The sequence below is a fragment of the Girardinichthys multiradiatus genome, chromosome 2 (genome assembly GCF_021462225.1).
Source record: "Girardinichthys multiradiatus isolate DD_20200921_A chromosome 2, DD_fGirMul_XY1, whole genome shotgun sequence".
NCBI classification, from domain to species: Eukaryota; Metazoa; Chordata; class Actinopteri; order Cyprinodontiformes; family Goodeidae; genus Girardinichthys; species Girardinichthys multiradiatus.
In genome coordinates, this window is record NC_061795.1 from 2,126,307 (window position 1) to 2,149,359 (window position 23,053).

Below are 23,053 nucleotides of genomic sequence, written 5' to 3' on the forward strand. Positions count from 1 at the left end.
TCACACCTTTCAGCCGTGGATGATCCAGTTGGAAGATGACTTGTGTCCTGGAAGCCAGATGAAGCTGGAGGAGCTGGAGCTTTCCTGCAGCTTTCCTGGGTGTCTAGTAGGATCTGATATGGGCCATTCCAGCGCCTGGACTTCCTGTGTTTTCTCCTAGATTCTCTGACCAGAATCCAGTCCCCAGGAATAAAGAACTGGAGGGTGGAAGTGGCTGTTTCTGGTAATGCAGCCTTCACCGTCTGTGAAACTTGAGAAAACACAGTGGACAGGTTTTGACAGTAAAACAACATCCTATCTTCACACAAAGATGTGGAAGAAAATGATCTTGGCAATATCTCCATGTCCAAATTAGGAGACCTGCCACACAGCACTTCAAAAGGACTGAGATTTACCTGTGTCCTTTGTCTCAATCTCATATAAGTGAGAACAATAGGTAGAGCCTTCACAACACTTGGCTAATTTTCAATTCAAAGTCCCATTCTCAAACCTAAGTGCTTAACAACATGAACTTCATCAAAACATCCAACAAAATCCAAAGAATTGATCTTCTGACTTCACCTGATATACTAGCAGTGACCATCAGCTAAATATTCTGAATATCAAAAATGTTACCTGATGTTTGAGGAAGGTCTGATTACAGGTCAATATTTCATAGTTTCAGAAAACCCACAAAGAATTTCAAAAATGGTCTAATCTGTGGAGATATAAAATTTCACAAAAGAATCAACACCATAATTTCAGAGAGGTTTTCATAATGTGGTCTTAGGGAGCTATGCACCATTTATATAAACAAAGTACAACGTCTCTCTCGCATTGTCACTAAGTCCTCACTGGAGGTCTGAGCTACTCTTTTTCCCATGAGAGCTAAAACATTTGGAACCCTATGTCAAACTAGTTTAAACTATTTCATTAACCTTTTAGTAATAAAACACATAAATCTAAAAGTCATGTTACATCCTTAATTATTATACAACAAAAAAAAAAAAACATGTTTTTAAGGCAACAATCACTACAAGCATTTTGATTCTATTGTCTCATAAACAGTGTTAAAACTCAGGAAGGGAGGTGCTGAGCGTTACCATGACAACAAAGGCATGAACCAACCTAGTAGGTGGGCGGAGTCAGGCAGAACTAACCTCTGATTGACAGCCTATGGGCGGATCCACAGTTTCTTCATCCCATCCCACATTAGTGTAACTTAAACTACAAAACTGTTAACATACCTACCTCAGAAACAAGCTGCTTCTTAACTCTCCTGAAAACTCAAAGTTTTAATCAATCTGGGATTTAGAAACATTATTCTAAACATGAATTATTGTCATGCAACATATAATCAAACATTCATACCAACAAAACATCAAAGACAAACAAATGAACAAATTTGAAGCTTCAAGAATTCAAAGAAATTTTTAACAATCTCTTTTCAGAATACGTTTTCTCAGCCATATCTTTTAATGCTATAATTGATCAATGTTGTTATGATGATCTTCAGGATACTTTTTTTTTTTTAAGATGAGTGCACATAGTCCAAAAAATCTCAAACTATTTAGAAGCACAGCAACAGTTTTCTCTTGAATGAATCCAAATTTACTGATGCTGAAACCTTTTGCTAATTCTTTGTACTGTAACTCTGTAATAATAACTACAATCCTGAGAGTTATTGTTATAGTTCTCTTTTTGTTTGGCTCAATTTGATCGCAGCTGCATTGCAGAATTTCAAGTTAAATGCAAAGAAGTATTTTTAATTCAATTCAATTCAAATTCAAAGATACTTTATTGATCCCCGAGGGGAAATTAGAAAAGTCAGCATTGACATTTTTATGTTATACCCAAACTAAACAAAACTGCAGTGTTTGACTTAATCAGAAATTAAGATAAGAAGCTTGTCTCCAAACTGGACTTTTTTCCACATAGTGTTTAAAAAAGAACAAACATCATTTTCTTTAATTTGGCTATTTAAATTTTGAGAGTTGGGGAGAACTTATTACTAGAACCCCTCTTTAATAATCCAAATGCTGATAAATGTTTCAATATTTTATCTCTTATTAATCTGAAATTACGTTGTGTACCTTTGTACTCATATGTATTCTTTTAATCTTTAAACCCTAAGAAATCAAACAAGGAGACTTGAGTTTGAGCCGACCATCCTCTTACTGTTAAGAGAGCATTTATTTCTTTTATTTTCCTAAAATAAAGAATTTTACTTGTCTTGATTCTGTTATAAAAATCCTAACCTTGGTTCCAAAACTAAACTCTTCAACCCCAATCTGTGTCCCCAGAGTAGAAATTTTGAGTATTATTGCATTTCAAAGTCACCAAAATGACTGGAACTCATCATTGACTTAGATCTATTTTAATAGGTAATTGGTCTACCTTTAATTAAATATTATAATTTCATGGACCCAAAATCTATGGCTTACAGGCTTCAGGAGTCCAGGAACCACAGGTTGAGTACTACTGCATTGAACAATGGTGTTAACTTTCTGCAGAGATTGAAGGATTGGCTAAATATATTATTTCTGCTTGGACAATAATCAGATTTAAAATAATTAGTTCACAGCTCCTAATTTACCTCAGATCATATTTGCTTCTAACCCAGTTCATAAGAAGCTTCAGACAAACATTATACTAAAAAAAAACCAAGAACAAAACAAAAACCAGATCTGTTTTAAAATAAAGAAAAAGCATGCTTAAAAAAAACGTGTTGCTGTGGTGGAAAATAACTCCACGGTTCTGAGGGCCTTTTCATGCAGAGTCTTTTAGGAAGCATGAGATTAATTTAATTTTTGTGTGGTACCACTGTCCAATCAGATTCTTTCTAAATAATCCAATTTTTCATACTCATTTTAAAGGTTTGTTTTACCAAGGGAAATGTGTTTAACAAAACCAATTACTCTTAAAAGTTTTAAAAGTTTTTAGCTGGTGATATCTTAGAAAACAACAAGTGTTTTAATATTTCTATGCAACACAGAACTGATCAGGTGTCCTTTCCTTCTCCAAAGGGAGAAAAAAGAACCTGCAGAACCAAATCTTTCATAGTTTTTTGTCAGGACCTGATATAAGGTACAGTGTAAATCAACACGCTGCATGAATCAGAAGAGGGAAGAAAAAACCTAATATAACCTCTTCTCAGCAGCTGCTGTGAAAAACAATGAATTTGTACTTTCCATAAGCGTCAGTTAGCACTTGCGGACAAAAACTGCACCAAACTGTAAATACTGTGTCAGAAACTGTATGAAGACCATCTGCAGTAAAACTAAGCCTGTTTTAATGAGGTCTCTACCCATTAGATTTATGGGATACAAACTCTGACAACAGAAAATAATACCTGAAGGAGAAGCCCATCAGGTTTTAAACATGCGCTGGGTTTTAAAAATGCTCCTTCATGAGATCTGTCCTGAGAATAACATAGAAACACTTGGTTACTGCTGAGTTTTGGAGATGTTGTAACTTCCTCTGCTTTTTCATAACTTTTAATAACTATAATAATTGACCCTGAATATTCCACGACGAAAGAGAACTTGTTTCTCTAAAAGAATTAACTGGAAAGTATCAAATGAGTTAAGTTATCATCCTTTTGAAGATACTTTTCTAACCCTAAAATAATATTTTAACCCGCTATATCTGTCAACGTCAAGCAAGCGTCACATGAGCAGCGGTTAATAAGCGTTCTTCATTGCAGAAAATAGGAAAAGATTTATGCAAATGTGTGTGTGTTTGTATGTTACCCCCATCAGTTTCTAAATCGCTCCAGAGTCAGACTGTCACACACACAGTCCTCTATCAGTCCAAAAAACAACCAGGCCCTTCCCCAGTCTGTTGGTGAGACATTCAATCATTCTTTGTCCACTTTAACTTCTCCAGGAGGGAGAAAGAAGAAACTTTGCTCCGGTTTCTCTTCTGCCCGCATAAGATGCTTTCAATATAAATCCAGTGTATCGCTCTTCTGGCTCTTGCAAACAGCATGGATCGTTGTCCATCTCAGTGGGTCCAGACTTCTTCTGAGTTTCGTTTTTTTTTTTTTTCTTGTAGAAAGTCACACTGCGATTTTCAACATGCAGGAAGGCAGATCTCTCTCTTTCAGGCCTTGCTGGAGAAGCGTCTCTGGCGGAGTAGCCATGGAGAAGGGCAGGTTTCTAAAATCCAGACTCAAAAACGCAGATGTTGAACTTAAATCCCATATATGTGTGTATTTGTGTGTGAGAGAGGCAGAAGAAAAGTTTAGTATAGGTTCAGATTTTGTACAAATACATATTATCAGTCAGTCAGTCAGTTGTCCACCTGCCTGTCACTTCCTTCCACAACATGCATTATACTCCTTTCTAAAACAACTTTCTTTTCACATCTCTAATGTCCCTTTTCAATTTTACCTTCTTTTCCGACTGATCGCAATATTTAAGACAAACAAAACTTCCTTCAGGAAAGTTTTAACTCTTTAACCCCTTAATTGATGCACTCTGTGCTTTTTAATATTCTTCTTATGTTTTTTTTATTTATTTTTCCATCAACTGTTTTACTTGAAACTTTTTAAACTATTTAACTTATTTACACTCAAACTTCCACGCTGTGAAAAACCAAACTTATCTTCCAAATTAAAGCACATTTAACACAATCATCCCCATTTTTTCCTTTCATTATTTTATAATTCAGAGTATGAAGAAGGAGACACCCCTGATGCCTCAAGGTTCCGGAACCATTTTTTTTTACCTGTTCAGCGGCACGTCTGCCCACTGGCTTTTCTCCTTTATGAGGTGTAGAAAATTGCTAAAAACCACCCGCAAAACCCTGTGTTCTGCTTTATCTTATTGTTACCAATGAGAACCTCCCTGCCATTTCCTGCAACTCTGGAACCTAATTAATTAGTTAGGAGATGATGGTTAATGTGTAATAAAAATAATAATATACATTATATCATACAGAGCAACTTCTCACCCAGATATATTTGAAGACAAATTGTTCGGATCTAATCAGCCAGAAGCCGCAGGCGGACATGAGGACTCCCCTCCGTAAAATGGAAGTGGACTGAGGACAACGTCTCCAGGCTGGCCAGGCGTCCATGTCCCGTCCTGCGGTCTCCTCTGGCACGTTAGATCCTGTTCGTGACGCTAAAATTGTTGTGGAATTTTCTTATCAAAGTGGGTAGAAGTTGACTCATAACAAGAGAAAATCCGGACTTTGTCTTATAAGTTTTATTCAAAGTCATTCAGCGTTTGAAGACCCTGACACTGAGGTTAGTCAGTGAAACAGAGCCCCGATCAACATTTACACACAGTATTTATACCAGAACATGACAGTGTTATCTCAACTGCAAAGAGTCTGTGTTTTACGACCCTAGACCCTTCTCGGGTTCAAAGGTGACAAGGTTACCTAGGAACAACCATCTACTCTCCCAAAGGCATCACCCTAAAAAATGGCCTTAACCATTAAACTTCTGATAATGACTTTTACAGCTTTCTCCAATAACACAGAGGTTCAGGGGAGTGAGGTAACCCAAAGGTCATACATTGTGGAATGCCTACTGAAAGAATTTCCATCACAGTCTTTACCCAGTTTCGTCACCATCGTAATATGAGTGTTATGATGTTGACTCAGAATGTATTTCATCAGGGAAAGTTCAGTCGCACTATTAGTTTGAACTGTAATTATATGGTGTTGTTTAAAAACCCGAGAGATAAACTCCAGCTGAATATACTGGCCCGCCAAATGTTTCCATCTCAAAAGGGTCTCTTCTTGGAGAGTTTTGAAGACGCAACGAGAGAAGCTCATGCATATTTATCATCGATTTTATGCCTACCTGCCCAGAACATTTCAGACTGAGAACGGGGATACTTCCTCAGCAGTGGCCTGCTGTGTACGTACCCAGAACAAAGTAAGTCATCATGTCAGCGCGTATAAAAAGGAATTTACCATTATTCAGAGCTTTGTACCAGGCCTGTCCACAGAAACGTAAAGATATTCTCGCACACTGCTCTCCCGACTTTATTCAGGCTCTGTGCGAGATTGCACTGAATATCCTAAAAGGTAACATTAAACTATCACCCTCTCAACACCGACAATTGAAGAAACAAAGAAATATCATCAGATTGTTGGGTGATAAAAGAACCGGGATAAAAACTAAACAGTTGGCTCTCAAAAAGCAACGAGGTGGTTTTATTCTGCCCATCTTAACGGCTCTTGCACCCTTGATCGGTGATCTAGTGGGTGGAATCATCAGGAGATAATGTCTCTCAGAACATCGCAGAAGATGTTTCTCATTTCACCTCATCAATTCAAGCGTCTGACCCAGTCAGACACGTCCATCAGACAGACGGCGGAGGAGAATTTGGATGCTGAAATGAGAGCGATATTAAACGAGCCGGGTTTGACTTCTTATGAAAAAATCAAGAGATACGATGCTCTTCTCCAGAGGTATCTGACTTTACTTAAGCAAGGTGTCAAAGAAGAAAAACAGCGGGTCAGTTTAACGCTGCAGCGTGACACAGAGGTTCCTGAACATGAGCGGTCCCAAGAAAAACAAGGCCCAGGGCAGGACGAGGCCCCTAAGGATCAGGTTCTTACGGAAGTACTGAAAAGCCTTCCTAAACACAATCGTAAAAATGCCGAGTACATTTTGAAGAAATTATCCGAAAGAAGTGAGAGTTGGACTTCGCGAGGTGAATTTGTATTTAAAGGAAATATTATAAAAGGGTCCCACATGATTGATTTGTTGAAAAATCTCATGCTTCCGTTTAAAAAATCTGGAGCATCACAAACCCGAGGATGGTCTGATTTTCTACACTCCATGTCAGAAGTAAACATACCTATATCTTCAGTCATTAACCCTTATGCTCATGAAGAATATAGACGTTTCAAAACAGAGGGTACATCGATTGAAAATGGGGGTACACCCCCCAGCGTTAAGCAGAGAAGAAAAAGAAGAAGAAGGCAGATAACTCATTCTCCCTACTGGTCGAGATCTGAGCTGGAAGATCCAAAAAATGCTGATGGGAGGTCAAAAAAGTCTCTTCGTAAGACGACACTACCACCCCGATGGATTACATTTTCACCATAAACCGTTATAAGAAAAATGAAACATGTAGCCTATTTCTTTTATTCAATAAAATATTTATTGATTATATTTTTCAAGTCTAACTTCGTTCTCTACTTCACACACTAACATATGATGTCATTACACAATGAACAATGAAAAATGAAAAATAAAAAGAATTTAAATTCCATAACAATCCAGAAACATCTCCAAAGAGCATGTTCCGTGAGTATAAAATGTACAACTTTGATTAATGACACATTTCTGATATTTTTTCACAAAGTTAGATACCATTAAATCATTCTTAATCACATCTCCGGTGTATTTCGACAACACTTGCTGCAGTGATAATCCGCACGCTCTATGACATAGATAAAAAATGCAATGGTGACCGCACACAGTGGACAGAGTGTTTTGAAGCTGATTATTATGATACAATATTTTTGAGGATCTGTCTTCTAAAAATGTTACGATGCTTGACGGGTAGAACTCGAAATCCGGAGAGAATCCATAAGAGTCAAAAAAGCTGGATTGACCATTCTCATCCAATGTCAGAGCTAGCCAGTGTTCCCCCGGCATGTGTGAAGGATGTGTATTCACGATAAAGTAGGCCGGCCCTGGGAATTTGTCAGCTAGCAGCGGCAGCTGGTCGCACGGCCATACACCACAAAACAAATCTCCCAGCAGATGATGCAGTATGCTCTCAATTTCATGATTATTCATGCCTGATTAGATTAATAATAATCCACCAGCACACGCCTCTTTGAATCAATCTCTAAAATAGAGTCATAACAAGCGTAGATGATCAGCGTGGTGGTATATGGCAACGGGTTTCTGAAGCGCATTTCCAATCTTAAATTCCCACTGGAAACTGGAGATAGAGCATCTGTGTCCTCGCCCGGGTTAAGATTAAATGTGAATAGAGAGTATCCTTGATTAAATTCCTGACGTGTTATACTCAGTGGAAGATCTTTTAGATGTCGTCCTGTAGCTGTAAACAAGTTGTAATACTCTCTCACTGAATGACCTTGGTTAAAATTGGGCTGGAAGGCTTTAGCAGGAATTTGTCTGCCATCCTTACACAAAGCTAAATATTCCATATCAAAATGATTAAAGTCAAACGGATTGAGATTGCGTGTTCCTGTAAAAGCGTCATGATCCAGTAATGCAATCACCACATACTTGGGAAAGATGCCTAAGAAAAGATTCTCTTGGTTGCATACCCTTGAATTTTCAGGGATGGAATATGTTTTTACATTCACACGTGAAAGTGGATACAGAGCATTTGCCTTCATTAAAGCTGAAGCGTGCCCCAGTCGTACAGCTGGAGAGACAGTAACTTTTTTGATAAAAAGAGAGGCTCCTAATATCCTGAGTTTGTAAGTGGAGTCTCTTGCGGCCATGAGACAAAAGGCATCGTTGGCTCTTGTAAGTTTAATTTTAAGGTCAACAGAGTTTAAAAGAAGTCTCTCGCAGAAAAATATGTCTGCATGCAGGGGGCCTAGGAGATGTACCTCCCTGGAATTTTCCGTAAAGCCTGCTCTGCTGTTAAGACCTTGGTTAGGGCCGTTAGTTGTAACAATAGAGTTCAGAGCACCTGCAGTGTCTTTATAAAAAAGACCGGAGCTAAACTGGGTTTTTAAAGAATCCTCAGAAAAGTTTAACAATGTCTCAATCATGGCTCTATACGGATGTGTAGTGCTGGATTGTGAAATCATTCGATCTCCCAGAGTGACGTCACACTGACTGAAGATGGTGTTTAACGGGTAGTTGATGAGCCCTACAGGTGCATCATCTGGCAGGTTTGTTCCATTCTCGTTAGTAATTTTCACTCTGAGATGCAACAGTGTATCGTTGAGATCTAGACACTTTTCTCCATCTCCCGGAATGAAAAACTCGATCGGGCCTCCATCAGTGATTGCTGATAAAGGCTGGATCTCGGTGTAAATTTTATCTTCGATCGATAGCTGCGTCATCGGGGCAGAAAATAAGTCCAACTCTGCCAGCGTGCACTCTGATGATTTGTTATGTAAAAGAGCCATTATTTAAATATATCAAAACTTGCGGATGACTTCCTTCCTCTTCGTTTGTCAGCTGCAACTGATCTCCTTTTTCGCGTTTGTCGTTGTTTTTTAACCGTCCTTAAACGATCACCAGGGTTGTCTTGTTCTGGGTCTTTTGGATAAAACCATAATTCCTGAACCTTCTTGACCTTCGGTGCGTGTAGAACCACTCATTTTACTCACGGCTCTACCGATGACATCCGAAGCGATATTTGATGCAGCCGTTTTAAGATGGGGTTTTGCAATTGCAAATCCTTTTTTAACCAGAGGGGATACGAAGCGGAATAATTTTGAAAATAATGATCCAATTCCGCGTCCGTACATGACCAGGGCCCCATAAAACCCTGGCAGATGACCGCCTGATTGACTTACATAGTAATTTACAAAGCAATTTGGATCACGTCTCAGACTTAGCTGTGCCATGTTTTCTCTTGCCTGCTTGATTCAGTGTTGAATGACCAGCGTAATATGAATGATAACCAATCAATCTTAGAGGTTATATACATATCTCTGGAATAGTTTATACAAATAAAATTTATCTCAGGCTACGTTGTGATATCACCGGTCTGAAGTGTAGTCTTATGACGGTCTTTCCATAGACGAAATTTACAGGAACGTTTTGGTCCGATTTAATTTCTATATTGATATTTTCAATATGTCTTCTGGAGACTGGAAGGTAGTGGGCGGGGTTAAACGTCTGAGTAATCATATCACTGAATGTGCCTTGTACTTTGACGGTCCGCAGTAAAGGTGCAAAAGTGTCGCCTACTATTTGTGGGCTGACCACGTCGCTGTAACAGTATAGGTGATAGAAACCAGCCTTTATATCCGCCGGAAAAGGAGCCAGTTTTGGTTCAGAAACATGAATCCATTCCCCTGGTTTCACGCCCATCATATAAGCTAGAGTGTTGAAGAAGCGTATTTCATACGGACTGTTTGCTTGAAATGCAAATCTCTTTTGAACTTTGCTGAATTTAATGCGTAAACCCGATTTCAATTTTTTGAAAAACATTTCCATCTCTGTCTCGAGTTGAATAATGCTGTTATAGTAGCCACTTCTGATCCTTTGCGTATTGATCTCCACATCACCAGCCTTCCTCCATTCAAAGTAGGCATCATAATCCGGTAAATTATGCCATGTATGAGGGTATGAAATCTCTGCTAATGCAACCATCCATTGGCCTTCTAAATCAATATGTTGAGCTAAATTTACACGGAAACTTGAACTGGTATTATTTTTAAACACTTCCATGCTAGCATTAGATGGAAGAGTAACGTAAAAGCCATCATCCTCTACCTGACGGTTCATGATGCTGTGTCAACTGTGAGGTTTAGTGCAAACCTTTTTTATACGTTTCGAAGTTCATCAAACTTGATCCAACTGTTGAATTTCTCAGGCCAGTTTTTCCAGCTTACAAAAACCTGTTTGACTCCCTTGACCATACGTCGTTTTAATATTTTTTCCACTTGATACATCTTGTCGTTAAATATTTTTACTTTTTGAAGTTCCTCAGCGTAAAAGGAACCCTCGATAGGTTCTCCATCCAAATCTTTGAGTTTGTATACAGGAGGAGAACGGGGTATCCGGTCATAGACTGTAAACACTTCATCCGTAAAACTCTGTTCGTATTTTTTGTCAAACACTCCACGGACCTTGGATATTCTGACAAGATCCCCTTGTTTAAACGTTGTCACTGAGTCCTTGCAATATCTGTTGGACTTGACATCATACAGATTCTGAAACACTTGAAAGGCATTTTCTGGGGTCACTTCCATAGGGCTCATTTTAATGCTGGTGTGGTAGGAATGGTTGTAGCTTCTAGCTAGGTTTTGCAGTACATCGACGTACCGCCGGGTATTGTTAGCTGTAAAATATCTCCACATCCTTGTTTTTAATGTGCGGTTAAATCTCTCGACCACTGAAGCTTTTGCTTCACTCGCTGTGGCAAAATGTTCAATACCGTGTTTCTCCATTAAAACTTTAAATTTCTTGTTAAAAAATTCTTTACCGGCATCAGTCTGAAGTTTTTTGGGGATCTGACTTTCTGTAAAAACTGATTCAAATGCCTTTACCACCTCAGCGGCTGTTTTCCTCTTCAAAACTCGTACATACGCCCTTTTTGAAAAGATGTCAATGACTGTTAATAAATAATTATAACCATCATTTTCCATGGCCAGAGCTTGCATGTCACAGAGATCAGCCTGGAACTGCCTCAATGGTCTGGTGACAAAAACTGTTTCTCGGGAACTTTATTCTTGCAGGTTTATGTAGAGTATAGGTATCTTCTCCTGATAAAAAATCTTTAACTTTTTCAACCGCAACCTTCTTTCCCGTTTCATCTTGCATAACCCTCCTCAGCCTATCTACACCCCCAAAACTTCCCGGATTTGAAGGGCTATAATATACTTTCTTCATCAGCCGTCTTCCTGCCATCTCTGCCTTATGCTCACTCTGCCGATTACTTGTTAAATAATGAGAAAAAACACACAGGAGGGTAGATTTCTCCTTATTTTTTTTATTTTTGTATTTAATATAAAAAAAAACAACCAGAAAACAAAATCACGTGGTCCTGCTGGCCCCCTCTAGCCAAGACCTACAGCATGCGCTGTGGCGGTTCGCAGCCGAGTGTGAAGCGGCTGGGATGAGGATCAGCTCCTCCAAGTCCGAGGCCATGGTACTCGACCGGAAAAGGGTGGCTTGTCCTCTTCAGGTTGGAGGGGAGTTCCCGCCTCAAGTGGAGGAGTTTAAGTATCTCGGGGTCTTGTTCATGAGTGAGGGAAGAATGGAGCAGGAGATCGACAGACGGATCGGTGCGGCTGCCACAGTAATGGGGGCGCTGTGCCGGTCCATTGTGGTGAAGAGAGAGCTGAGCCGAAAAGCAAAGCTCTCAATTTACTGGTCGGTCTACGTTCCTACCCTCACTTATGGCCATGAACTTTGGGTCATGACCGAAAGAACGAGATCCCGGATACAAGCGGCTGAAATGAGCTTCCTCCGTAGGGTGGCCGGGCACTCCCTTAGAGATAGGGTGAGGAGCTCGACCATCCGGGAGGGGCTCGGAGTAGAGCCGCTGCTCCTCCACATCGAGAGGAGCCAGTTGAGGTGGCTCGGGCATCTATACCGGATGCCTCCTGGACGCCTTCCTCGGGAGGTGTTCCAGGCACGTCCCACCGGGAGGAGGCCCAGGGGACGGCCCAGGACACGCTGGAGGGACTATGTCTCTCGGCTGGCCTGGGAACGACTTGGGCTCCCCCTGGAGGAACTGGAGGAGGTGTCTGGAGAGAGGGACGTCTGGGCGTCTCTGTTGAGTCTGCTGCCCCCGCGACCCGGTCCCGGATAAAGCGGAAGACGACGAGTACGAGTATGAGAAAAATATATGACGATAATATAGGACATGTATTATTATTATTATTATGAGGAGAGTGAGACAAGTAAGGGTGGCGTAAAGCCAGGGACCCGCTCTGAGCCCGTCCTTGTTTGCAGTATTGATGGACTGGTTTAGAGATGGGGTCAGATGAGAGGCTACGTGGATAGATGTTTGCATATGATATAATCTGTGGTGAAAGACTTTAGAAATCCACAGTAAGGACCATTCTCCACACATGGAGAAAGCATGGAATGGAGGTGAACCTTTCCAGGAGTAGCCAATCTACTAACATTATTCCAAGAGGAAATCAATGATTCAAGGTTACAACACAGAGATGTATGGTCAGGGACGAAGAAGATTTTATAACACAGGTTTCAAGCAGAAGGATGATCGATGGATATCTGGACAGAGCCAATGAACTAGACACATTCTTCAATAGGTTCAGTTCAGAAACAAGCTCAGCAACCTCCTAGAGAGACTCCTGTTGGCCCACCTGAGTAAGCAAACAATAAACCATCAGGACCCCCTTCAGTTTGCTAATCGCTGTGGAGTTGGAGTTGAAGATGCCATCATACACCTGCTTCAACAAACCCACTATCATCTGGACAAAGCCAGCAGCACTGTGAGGATCATGTTCTTTGATTTCTCCAGAACATTTAATACAATTCAACCTGAGTTGCTTTGTCAGAAACTCCAGAAGACTCAGGTGGAGGCCTCAACAATCTCCTGGATCAAAGACTACCTGACAAACAGACCACAGTTTGTGAGACTGAAGGGTTGTGAGTCTAACCAGGTAGTCAGCAGCACAGGAGCACCACAGGGGACTGTACTCTCACCATTCCTTTTCACTCTGTACACCTCAGACTTCCAATACAAGACAGACTCCTGTCATCTGCAGAAATACTCAGATGATTCTGCAGTCGTGGGGTGGATCAGAGATGGACAAGAAGCTGAGTACAGGAAGGTGGTGGACCGCTTTGTGACATGGTGTGGAAACAATCATCTCATTTTGAATGTGACTAAAACAAAGGAGATGATTGTAGATTTTAAGAGAAACAGGAATAAGTCAAAAACTATTTATATCATGGGAGAAGAGGTGGAGGAGTATAAATACCTCGGTGTTCACCTGGACAACAGACTAGAGTGGAGATGCAACTGTGAAGCCATCTACAAGAAGGGACAGAGCAGACTGTACTTCTTGAGGAAGCTTAGGTCCTTTGGTGTTTGCAGCAAGATGCTGCATATCTTCTATAAGTCTGTTGTGGAGAGTGTGATCTCTTCTCCATCATCTGCTGGGGAAGCAGCATCAGAACCAGGGACTTAAAAAAGCTCAACAAGCTGATAAAAAAGTCTGGTTCTGTTCTGGGGACTCCTCTGGAACCTCTGGAGATCATTGTACAAAGAACGATTCTTCATAAAATGAAGAACATTATGGAGAACCCTGAGCATCCTCTTCATCAGACTGTCCTACAACAACAGAGTGTCTTCAGTCAGAGGCTTCTTCAGATCTGCTGTAAGACGGAGCGCTACAGGAGATCCTTCCTGCCCACAGCCATCAGCATCTACAACGGCTCTTTGAAGAAACCTTCATAATATGTCACAGTCAGTTTGGTTTTCATAACCTTTTATTTATTGAATGAAATGATAATTCTAAAGTAGCTTTTTATGTTTACTCAGGTTATCTTTGCCTGAAAAAACCCCCACATTTAATTATCTGAAGCACTTAGGTGGGGCAGAAAGCAGAATAAATCTGTAAGGGGGTAAATAGTTTTCAATATTTAATGTACATTGTTCTAATATACTAAACCCATGTTATCTTCAGGATCTAGATATACAGTATGTATGTCAGGGATAGGCAATTACAGCCATTGAGGGCTGGTGTCCTGAAAAGTTTAGATGAGACCCTGGTCCAACACACCTGACTCAATATAACCTCTTCAGTATGCAGTCAAGTTCTCCATAGTCCTGCTAACCATTTGATTTAGGTGTGTTGGAGCAGGGACACATTACCCATCCCTGATCTATATTAAATCAGTGTTTTATGAGATTTGTATTTCCAATTCAAACTACCAATTATACACAACACAAAATTATTTTTTCAACAGCAAATTCCATTGTTAACAATTAACATCAAATTCATTTTTTTAAACACTGGAATTAAATACAATAAAGAAATACACAAACTCCATGGACTGCAAGTCGAATCGACATGAATGACTGGAGAATGCGCTTTCTAAACATATAACGAGATCATGATGCTTGCTATTGTTTTACAAAACTAATTGCAGTCATCAACTTCATCATCATCATCGACATCATTCTCATCAGCTTCATCCTCTTTGTCATGACTGCTGTCATCACATACATAACTGATTGGGAAACGGAGGTAAACTCTGGCAGGTAAACATTTGGAGGAGGAGCAACAACTGTAATATGATTTGTGAACATTATCATGGCATTGTACAGTTTCCTTTCCAACAGGATAATACTGTGATGAAGAACAGCTTTGGAACCAGGGGCCGTAGTGTCATTTATTGCTGAATGCAAATGTTCATGTTGCTGATGGAGATGATGAATCAGAGTGTCCATCTCTCTCTGAAGCAGAAGCTTTTCTTCAGCTGCTCTGGTCTTCAAATGCAAAGCATCAATGGCTCGCCTTTTCAGGGCCCTGGGAACGCCACTTTTATCTCCTGTCTGAAAAGTGGAAAGAAAGGTTTTGGCACCATGTTAAAACAAAGTAGTACCAATAACAGGATAATTAGTACTAATACATTTACTGACAACTAGCATTTAAATTATACTTACTGGTTCATCAATGAATGAGTACAGTGGCAAGGAGACATCATGCACATCTGGAAATTCTAAATGTGATGGGAACTTGGTGGTTTGTGGTGGCCACTGCAGACCATTGTACCCTGTAATAATCTTCTTCAGTCTCCTGTTGCAGGCGTTTAACTGCTTGGACAGCCTAATAGCAATTCCCTGTCCATCTGGAACCAAAGAATAAAAATAGAAAATGGCTAAAAAATAAACACCAAAAATAAATACCATCAACACATGATGAAGACATGCAATACTGATATGTGATCTATGTCTCGGATTATTAAAGGCCTACAAAAAATTATAGATGGGCTAATTAGGTGAACACTATTTCAGTTAACGATAAAAGCTACCTGTTCTTTCACTAAATTTAAACATGACAACTAAGCTGTGTAATTTTGCAAAGGGAATTTGTGTTTTGTGCCAAGACTAGTTTACTTTCAGAATGTTCTAACCCACAATGTTCTAGAGCAATTTGTTATAGTGATTACATATTTGTCATAGTGCATAAAAACCCTTTGCAACAAGGGAGCCAATATGTCCAATTAAATATCAAAGGCACAGTATTATAATGCACAAATAAAAGCAAAAAAGAAAGAGGAAAAAAACATGTAACTGTACCAGGATATTTTCTTTTCAGGTTGAGAAGAGTGACCCTCTCTCCCTGGCTTCATTTTGTGCCTGTAAAATCAGGTGACCTCTGACTTCCTGGTCAAGGTCTCTCAATGTGGACTGGAAAATCTCATCTGACTGACACCATCTTTGTTTTATTCCATAGTGTCTCTCAATTGCTTGAAGATCACTCTCCAGCCTGAACACAATAAACACAAAAATAAAACAACCCCAACTTGTTTTTCAAATGACAATACTCTTTGTCTTTTTTAGAACAATACACATTAAGCTAACTTACTGTGTTTCATCTCCAGTTGGGTACTCCTGGTTCAGGGATCTAGAAAAACAAATGCACATGGAAATCTAAAAGCAAGGGTTTAGAGTGTTATAGTCTGCAGAATTGTGCACAACTGAAACCTTTTGTGATTAAAGTGCTACAATTTTACCTCTGGTGGAAGAACTTTTCAATAGTAAAACAAGTAAATGTTTACTGTGTAAGGGTACCTTAGAAACTTAAAAAAAAAGGCTCCTACCGGAGATGATTGAATTTAGTCAACTTCATGACATAATTCCTTTTCCATCTCGGAACAGTGTCTAAAGAAAAGGGAACGATACATTTCCAGACAAGACATTGCATTACATTAAAAAATGTGAGAATTGTCATGGAGCTTCCAGCTTGATACATCTCTGTAATATTAATAAAACAGCTTTAAACTTACACATACATAAAACATACTTATGGAAGCTGCCACTGTCAACTACCTTAATACAGTTTCTGGAAAATGAAAGAATCAAGTACGTCAGCATACCTGTGGGTCTTGTTTTCAAACGTGCAGGTTGGGCAACTTCAATCTCTGTTTCCATCCACTGTTGTATGTCACGTTCTGAAATACACACTTAGAAAAAGACAAGATAAAATAAAAAATGTAATTAGTCAGAGAGGCTACTCTTGCGACAACATACGTTCTATAAAAGGCAAAGTTACTTGGTGCCTCTTTCCGAACTGCAGAAATCTCCTCCTCAGCAAGACTCCAGACCTTCTCTGCTTTATCCCATCTCTGAATGAGCTGCACTTCTGTAAGTAGTGACCAGTTTCAGTTTGAATCCAAATGTATCAATTCTGTTTAATCAGCAAATACAGAAATATATTAACCTAGATCTGTTGATTTTCTTCTTCCATAATAGAGTAAGGCATCAGTCAGAAGGTCAAGCCGATGGGAAGGAGTCATCTCTTTAGTCACTCGTGAAAATCTTCTCAAAAACGACCATAACATCTCCATGCCTTCACCATCTGTTAGCCCAAATCCAGGAAGCCTTCGTGTGCTGTACATGATCTGTGAATAACAGAAACCGTCACAGTACATTGTTTTAAACTGTGCACACAAAGTATGGATTGAATAATTTGCACATTTGCAGGCATGTATCTAAGATTAAATGTTTGCTACAAATTGGCTAAAAGCTAAAAATAAAAAAATAAAATATATATATATAAATACCTGACACTGCAGTTTATGTCCATAAACATGAAATGCTGGTACAGCCATGGAAATACCTTGAGGAATTCTGATCAACACCATACAGTGTGTTATTATCAAAAAAATAAATATTGTGTAAATTATAAAGGAAGATACTCACATGCATGTGTGTAAAAAGTACACATGCAATGTCATAAATGAAATGCAGATGAATGTTTTTGTCCTTATATCTTTTCTCCAGCTCACGTATGATGAACTTTGGATATGCAAGCCTGTTTCAAGAGAAAAAGTCTGATAAATACATAAGACAAATGGATAACACAGAATCCAGCATTTTTGGAAAGCATTTAGATTTTTTACCACTTCTGCACAGATTAATGAACACAAGCTTCATAAAAAAATAAAATAAAATTAACGCACCTTTCTCCATGAGTCATGTTCAAAAACATTAATGGTATTTCATGGCGGCATGAGGCTCCAAATACACCAGTCACATCTAGTTTTTTTTGTTGGTTTTGTGACCGAAGTAAATTTCCAGCTTTGAAGTTGTTACATTCCTAATTAGTTAAGAAAACAGAGGTACTTATTCAAGCCATTATAAGCGTAATAACGAAAGACGCCCATACTCAAATCCTAAATCCCAACACTTACCATCTGCAAATGTAGAAATAACTTTGTTATTTATCAGCAACGTAATTAAGAGGTAATAAGGACTAATGATAAAGGAATGACAAGAAAAAACATAACAGTATTTACTCACTTCCGTTGGTTTAGAGCAATCAGGATGTGACAAGAGATATTCCTCTACATCCTCATCCCTCACAAACATGCTGTTACCATGCAAGGGCTCTGTCACACTTTTTCCGGAGCTCCTTTTTCTTACAAGGCCAAAGTTGGCATCCATAGTCACAATCATGGTGCCATCAGCCTAAAACATAAACAGCAACAACGATTGATGAGTTTCTGATTTATTAGTAAATTCTCAAATAAGAATAAAATAATTTAGATGACACCTGAAAGGATATAAAACATGAGCCTTGCATGAGACTTTAACATAAATCCTTTCTAAGAAATATGAAATGCAATTTCTATCATTGTGTCCAACCTTTGGACATGCTGGGCAAGCCGTCCCGTCATCAAATAAGTCACATAGACCGGCTAAGCTTCTTCGTCGGGAGTGGTAGTGACGAAAGTGGGAAATGTATTCTCCCACCAGGGCTCTGTAGAGCATATTAACCTATGGTAAAAACAGTAAGAGTAATTAAAAAGGTTTCATTTTGTAAATGCAAAAGGTAAACAACTAAAATGGAAAAACTTGGTGATAGACTTTATAACAACCTTTTTTTTAAGAGCACAAGACTGTAAAATTCCAATGATCCTAAAAAATAATCCTATGTGAAAATAGGTTCCATCATTGTAACATGTACTTGGTTTCTCCAAACTAGCCTATTTATCTGAATATTTTTAATACTCAGCATCTATAGGTGAAATTTTCAATTTTCTTACTAAACATCTTTACTTTAAAAGAAATCCCGGGAGAATATGCTTGAATAATTAGGATTGTATTAAAACACAATATACTTTACATTGGGAATCAGTGGATGATTAGTTTCATGATCATTTTTTTATTTATTTACAGGTACATCTCATCATGATACAAGTTCAATATTATCTGTCACCTATTTTAGAAAGTGAATGTCATACTATATGGATTTGTTACACATAGAGTGAAATATTTCTAGGCTTTATTTCTTGTTGTTGCGGTGATTTTGACTTACAAATAATAAAAATCCAGAATTCAGTGTTTCAAAAAATGTACCGCAACCTTGAGAGGACTGTCAAGATAAATCCATTTAGAAATTTGGGGGAGCTTTACAAGGAGTGGACTGGAGTCAGCACATCAAGAGCCACTACAGACAGACGAATCCTACACATTGGCTTCAAGCATCTTACATGGGCTAAGGAGAAAAGAACTGGAGAGCTGCTCAGTGGTCCAAAGTTCTCTTCTCAGATGAAAGTATTGTTTGTACTTAAATGTAATGAATCTATTTAATATATGAATTTCAGTTTCTGAAATGATGACATAAAATTTTTTTTTTAAATGTACCTAAACATATTAGTCCTCATTTTTTGATGTACTACTAATAGCTTAACCATCTAATTTATTGGAAATGTCAATAGTGACAGTTTTTACATTACCTCCACAAGAGACAGATTATTCTTCCACCGTAACGTTTTGGAAAATCCCTCAACAGAGACCTGGCACTCTAAAGAGAAATGATGAAACAGCTCAAGAAGAGCTACTGAAAAGGCTGTTAGAGACTTCTCTGGTGTGGCAGGCCAAAGCCCATACTTTAACAAGGTGCAAGCCTCGGGTTCACACGCACAAAAAGCAACTCTACAGTTGCATAGTTGTCCTAAAAAAAGGAGAAAATAAAAGAACATTAATGTAGGTATTTCTGCAACTTGTATTTAATTCTGCACTATGTTGTGAGTTATAGGTTTGCTTTATTTTGCTAGGCTGTAAAATAACTCCATGCTCTCCATAGAGTTCTTATTTTTACTGCTCTCTTTAACGAACAACACAGCAGATCTTCTGACTCCATTTTAACCTGTCTATGATATACTCCTCTATCACACCAACACTCGGCATTTCCTCCTTCACTACATCCATGAATGTTTTACATGGGCTTTGGCTTTATCGCCTGCCTAGCAACTACATCTTAATAATCCTTTGTCAAGTACATCTATCCCTTCTCTATACATGTCCATCCACCTCAGCCTTCCCACTCTTACCTTGTCTCCAAAACTGAGCTTGCCCTCTGACATATAATTCATATGCTTTTCTATCCTTATCACTTTCAATATAAAAAAAATTATAACTAGTAATCCCAAATATCTTGCAACAATAAAAAATACACCCTAAACAAGGCTTCAGGTGGAATGAAGTAAATATAGTCATTAAAAGAACAACTAAGTTTAACTCAGAAACATTAAAGTTTAGTAAAAATAGCTTCTTAATAAATATTTCTAAAAAGAACAAACCCGTATTCACAAAAATGTTGATATCCCTGGAGTACAATCCATGGGTAATGTGATCCCCTGATAAATGCAGAACTAACTGCTGCCAAGCTGCCTCATAGTAGGTTTTCTAAAGAGACAAAGGGAATAATACGTTTAAGAGTAATTAAGAACTTATTAAATAGGTCAAACGTTTTATAAATAAAACCCATCAAAAATAACTTGCATTCCATTTCTCTGGAAGGTGCAGAGAATTTTGATGTATTTTCTCAATGCATGTCTTACAAAATACACTGGTACTGCTGCATTCCAAACAGCGGTATTCAGCAAGTTCTTTGCAAATACTGCAGATGTTAGAGGAAGGTGCTGAAGATTTATATGACACTTGTATTAGCTCATATTTCAGTAAATCCCACGAGTTTAGTTCTTTTCTTTTAGCCTGACAGTAGGCTGTCTCTTCATCAAAAGAGTTAGAAACTGTATTATTTGGGTTTTCTGTGAGAGGTGTGATTGGTGTGGACACAGGTGAGTGTGTATGACTTGAGCTGGGATCTGATGACAGATAAGAAAATTTAACACCGCCACCAATGGTTTTCCGCACTACTTTTATCTTATTTGTCCTGCAGTGGACACTGCTCTTGAGTTTTGGCATGGTTCTAAAGTGGGAGAGAAAAGAAAAAAATTACTCAATTATAATTACAGTAAGCAGCTGAGCAGATTGTTGGTTAATTAAATATATATCCATGCTGACATCATTTGAACAGATATACCAATGAAAAAACCTACAAAGTCGAATCAAGGAGAAAGGCAATCATTTAATGCAATGCAATACACAAGCCACTAGCTTCAACCTCCATAACAGTCATTTTAACACAACAGTGCAGGTAAACAAAAAATTGAAAAAGGCTAACATTCAATTTTTGTAAATTTATAAACGTTTTGTAGGGTGGCTGGGGGGTGCAAACCAACATTACAAAATCTAAAACACTTTATCATTATCATTTTCGGGTCAGCCTCGGTGTTGGTACATTCCCTTTCCGGTTGATTTTGTCAAGTGTAAATTTGTTTCAGTACTTGTAAAAGTGTTTTGCATCTTGTTAAATTGTTTTCTGAAATGTTAATTTGTCTATAGGTTTGTAAAAGTGTTTTAGATTTTGTAATGTTGGTTTGCACCCCCCGGCCACCGTAGTGTTGTGGAATTTTCTTATCAAAGTGGAGAGAAGTTGACTCATAACAAGAGAAAATCCGGACTTTGTCTTTATAAGTTTTATTCAAAGGCATTCAGCGTTTAAATGACTCTGTCACCAAGCAAGTCAGTTGAACAGAGCCCTGATCAACATTTTCACACAGTATTTATACCAGAACAAGACAGTATTATCTCAACTGCAAAGAGTCTGTGTTTTATGACCCAAACCCTTCTTAAGTTCAGAGGTGAGAAGGTTATCTAGGAACAGACCTAACTGCCCTTCCTGACATTGTCCTAAAGATGGGTCTGAACCATTAAACTTCTGATAATGGCTTTTACAGCTTCTTCCTCTAACACAGATGTTCTGAGGAGTAAAAAAAGGTTATACACTGTGAAATGCTTACTGCAAGAATTTCCATCACAGTAGTTTTGCCAATAAATGGACACAGAAAAATCATGCTAACATGGTGTTAGCTGTCTTTAGTTTGAATTATATAAGCTAATCATACAAATAGACTATACACTAAATAGTGGGATTAACTGAAAAAAGCCAAACTAAGCTAACAAGACGATTGAACGTAGCACATCTAACATAAAAATCTTATCAAAATATAAATATAACTCACCCTTAATGTAGCTAGATTATGATTCTTCTTCGCCTTCTTCTTCTTCTTAAGTTTTTTCGGGCGGTTTGCAAACAGACATTTAGTGCACAACACCACCACCATCTGGTAAGGAGTGTGTGGATTGGAACAGCGCTAAGTAGCTAGATTGTAAATAAAGATTTTAAATAAAGTTAAAACAAAACAAGGCTTCCGGTTTTGGATGCGAGTCGGGCTATAAACGCTTGTTATCAAGGATACGAATCCTTAATAAGTACCTTCTAACCTACTAGGAGGTACAGGAGGTACCGTCTGGAGCCATATTATGGGAGTGATAACCGCTAATAACGGCCATTTAATGAGTTGATAACATTCGCTTCGAATGCTGTGGCTCTGCTCGCGTTGCAACCTGTGACGTTGCAACGCGACGTCACTGGTACTACGACAATGACGTATTAAAGCTTTGAGGCTTTGATACGTCATTGTCGCGGGTATTCTTTGACTGACAGATTAGGATTTCTTTTATTCTTCTAGACGTTCCCGTTGAGCAGCAGAATCGTTGATACTTGTGATATTTCAAGACAGCTAAGTGGAAACAAACAGTAAAAGAGTTAAGAAAACACGATGGCTTCAAAGAAACAACCCATAACTACAGGAATTAAAGACAGGCGCCCTGATGTTTTCTTACCAGAGATGGATCCTGAATCTACTCAGTCAGGAACTTCATGTTGCCACAGAGTCATACAGATTGAAAATCATCAGCGTTCTCCAATCGATTTTGATTCCATCAAATCAGACCTTAAGAGATTGTTCAAAGACCTCAGAAGGTTTTATGAACCTGAAACGGCTTTAAACAAACGAATTCACAACATAACA

General features: G+C 38.7%; 2 protein-coding genes across 2 annotated transcripts; both read right to left on the reverse strand.

The window, feature by feature from the left end:
• Window positions 1-15,299: 15,299 nt before the first annotated feature.
• On the reverse strand, window positions 15,300-17,972 carry LOC124879168. The gene is made up of 10 exons (XM_047383559.1): window positions 17,789-17,972; window positions 17,529-17,640; window positions 17,390-17,456; window positions 17,047-17,227; window positions 16,879-16,968; window positions 16,703-16,789; window positions 16,427-16,487; window positions 16,192-16,230; window positions 15,903-16,092; window positions 15,300-15,451 (listed from the first exon to the last, which is right to left on the reverse strand). Exons 1-9 carry the CDS (start codon window positions 17,796-17,798, stop codon window positions 15,918-15,920), a joined length of 822 nt encoding a protein of 273 aa, XP_047239515.1. The 5' UTR covers window positions 17,799-17,972; the 3' UTR covers window positions 15,300-15,451; window positions 15,903-15,917.
• Window positions 17,964-22,499, reverse strand: LOC124882757. Its single transcript, XM_047389293.1, has 6 exons — window positions 22,202-22,499; window positions 20,616-21,045; window positions 20,414-20,519; window positions 19,568-19,785; window positions 18,474-18,605; window positions 17,964-18,296 (listed from the first exon to the last, which is right to left on the reverse strand). Exons 2-6 carry the CDS (start codon window positions 21,039-21,041, stop codon window positions 17,964-17,966), a joined length of 1,215 nt encoding a protein of 404 aa, XP_047245249.1. The 5' UTR covers window positions 21,042-21,045; window positions 22,202-22,499.
• Window positions 22,500-23,053: the final 554 nt, after the last annotated feature.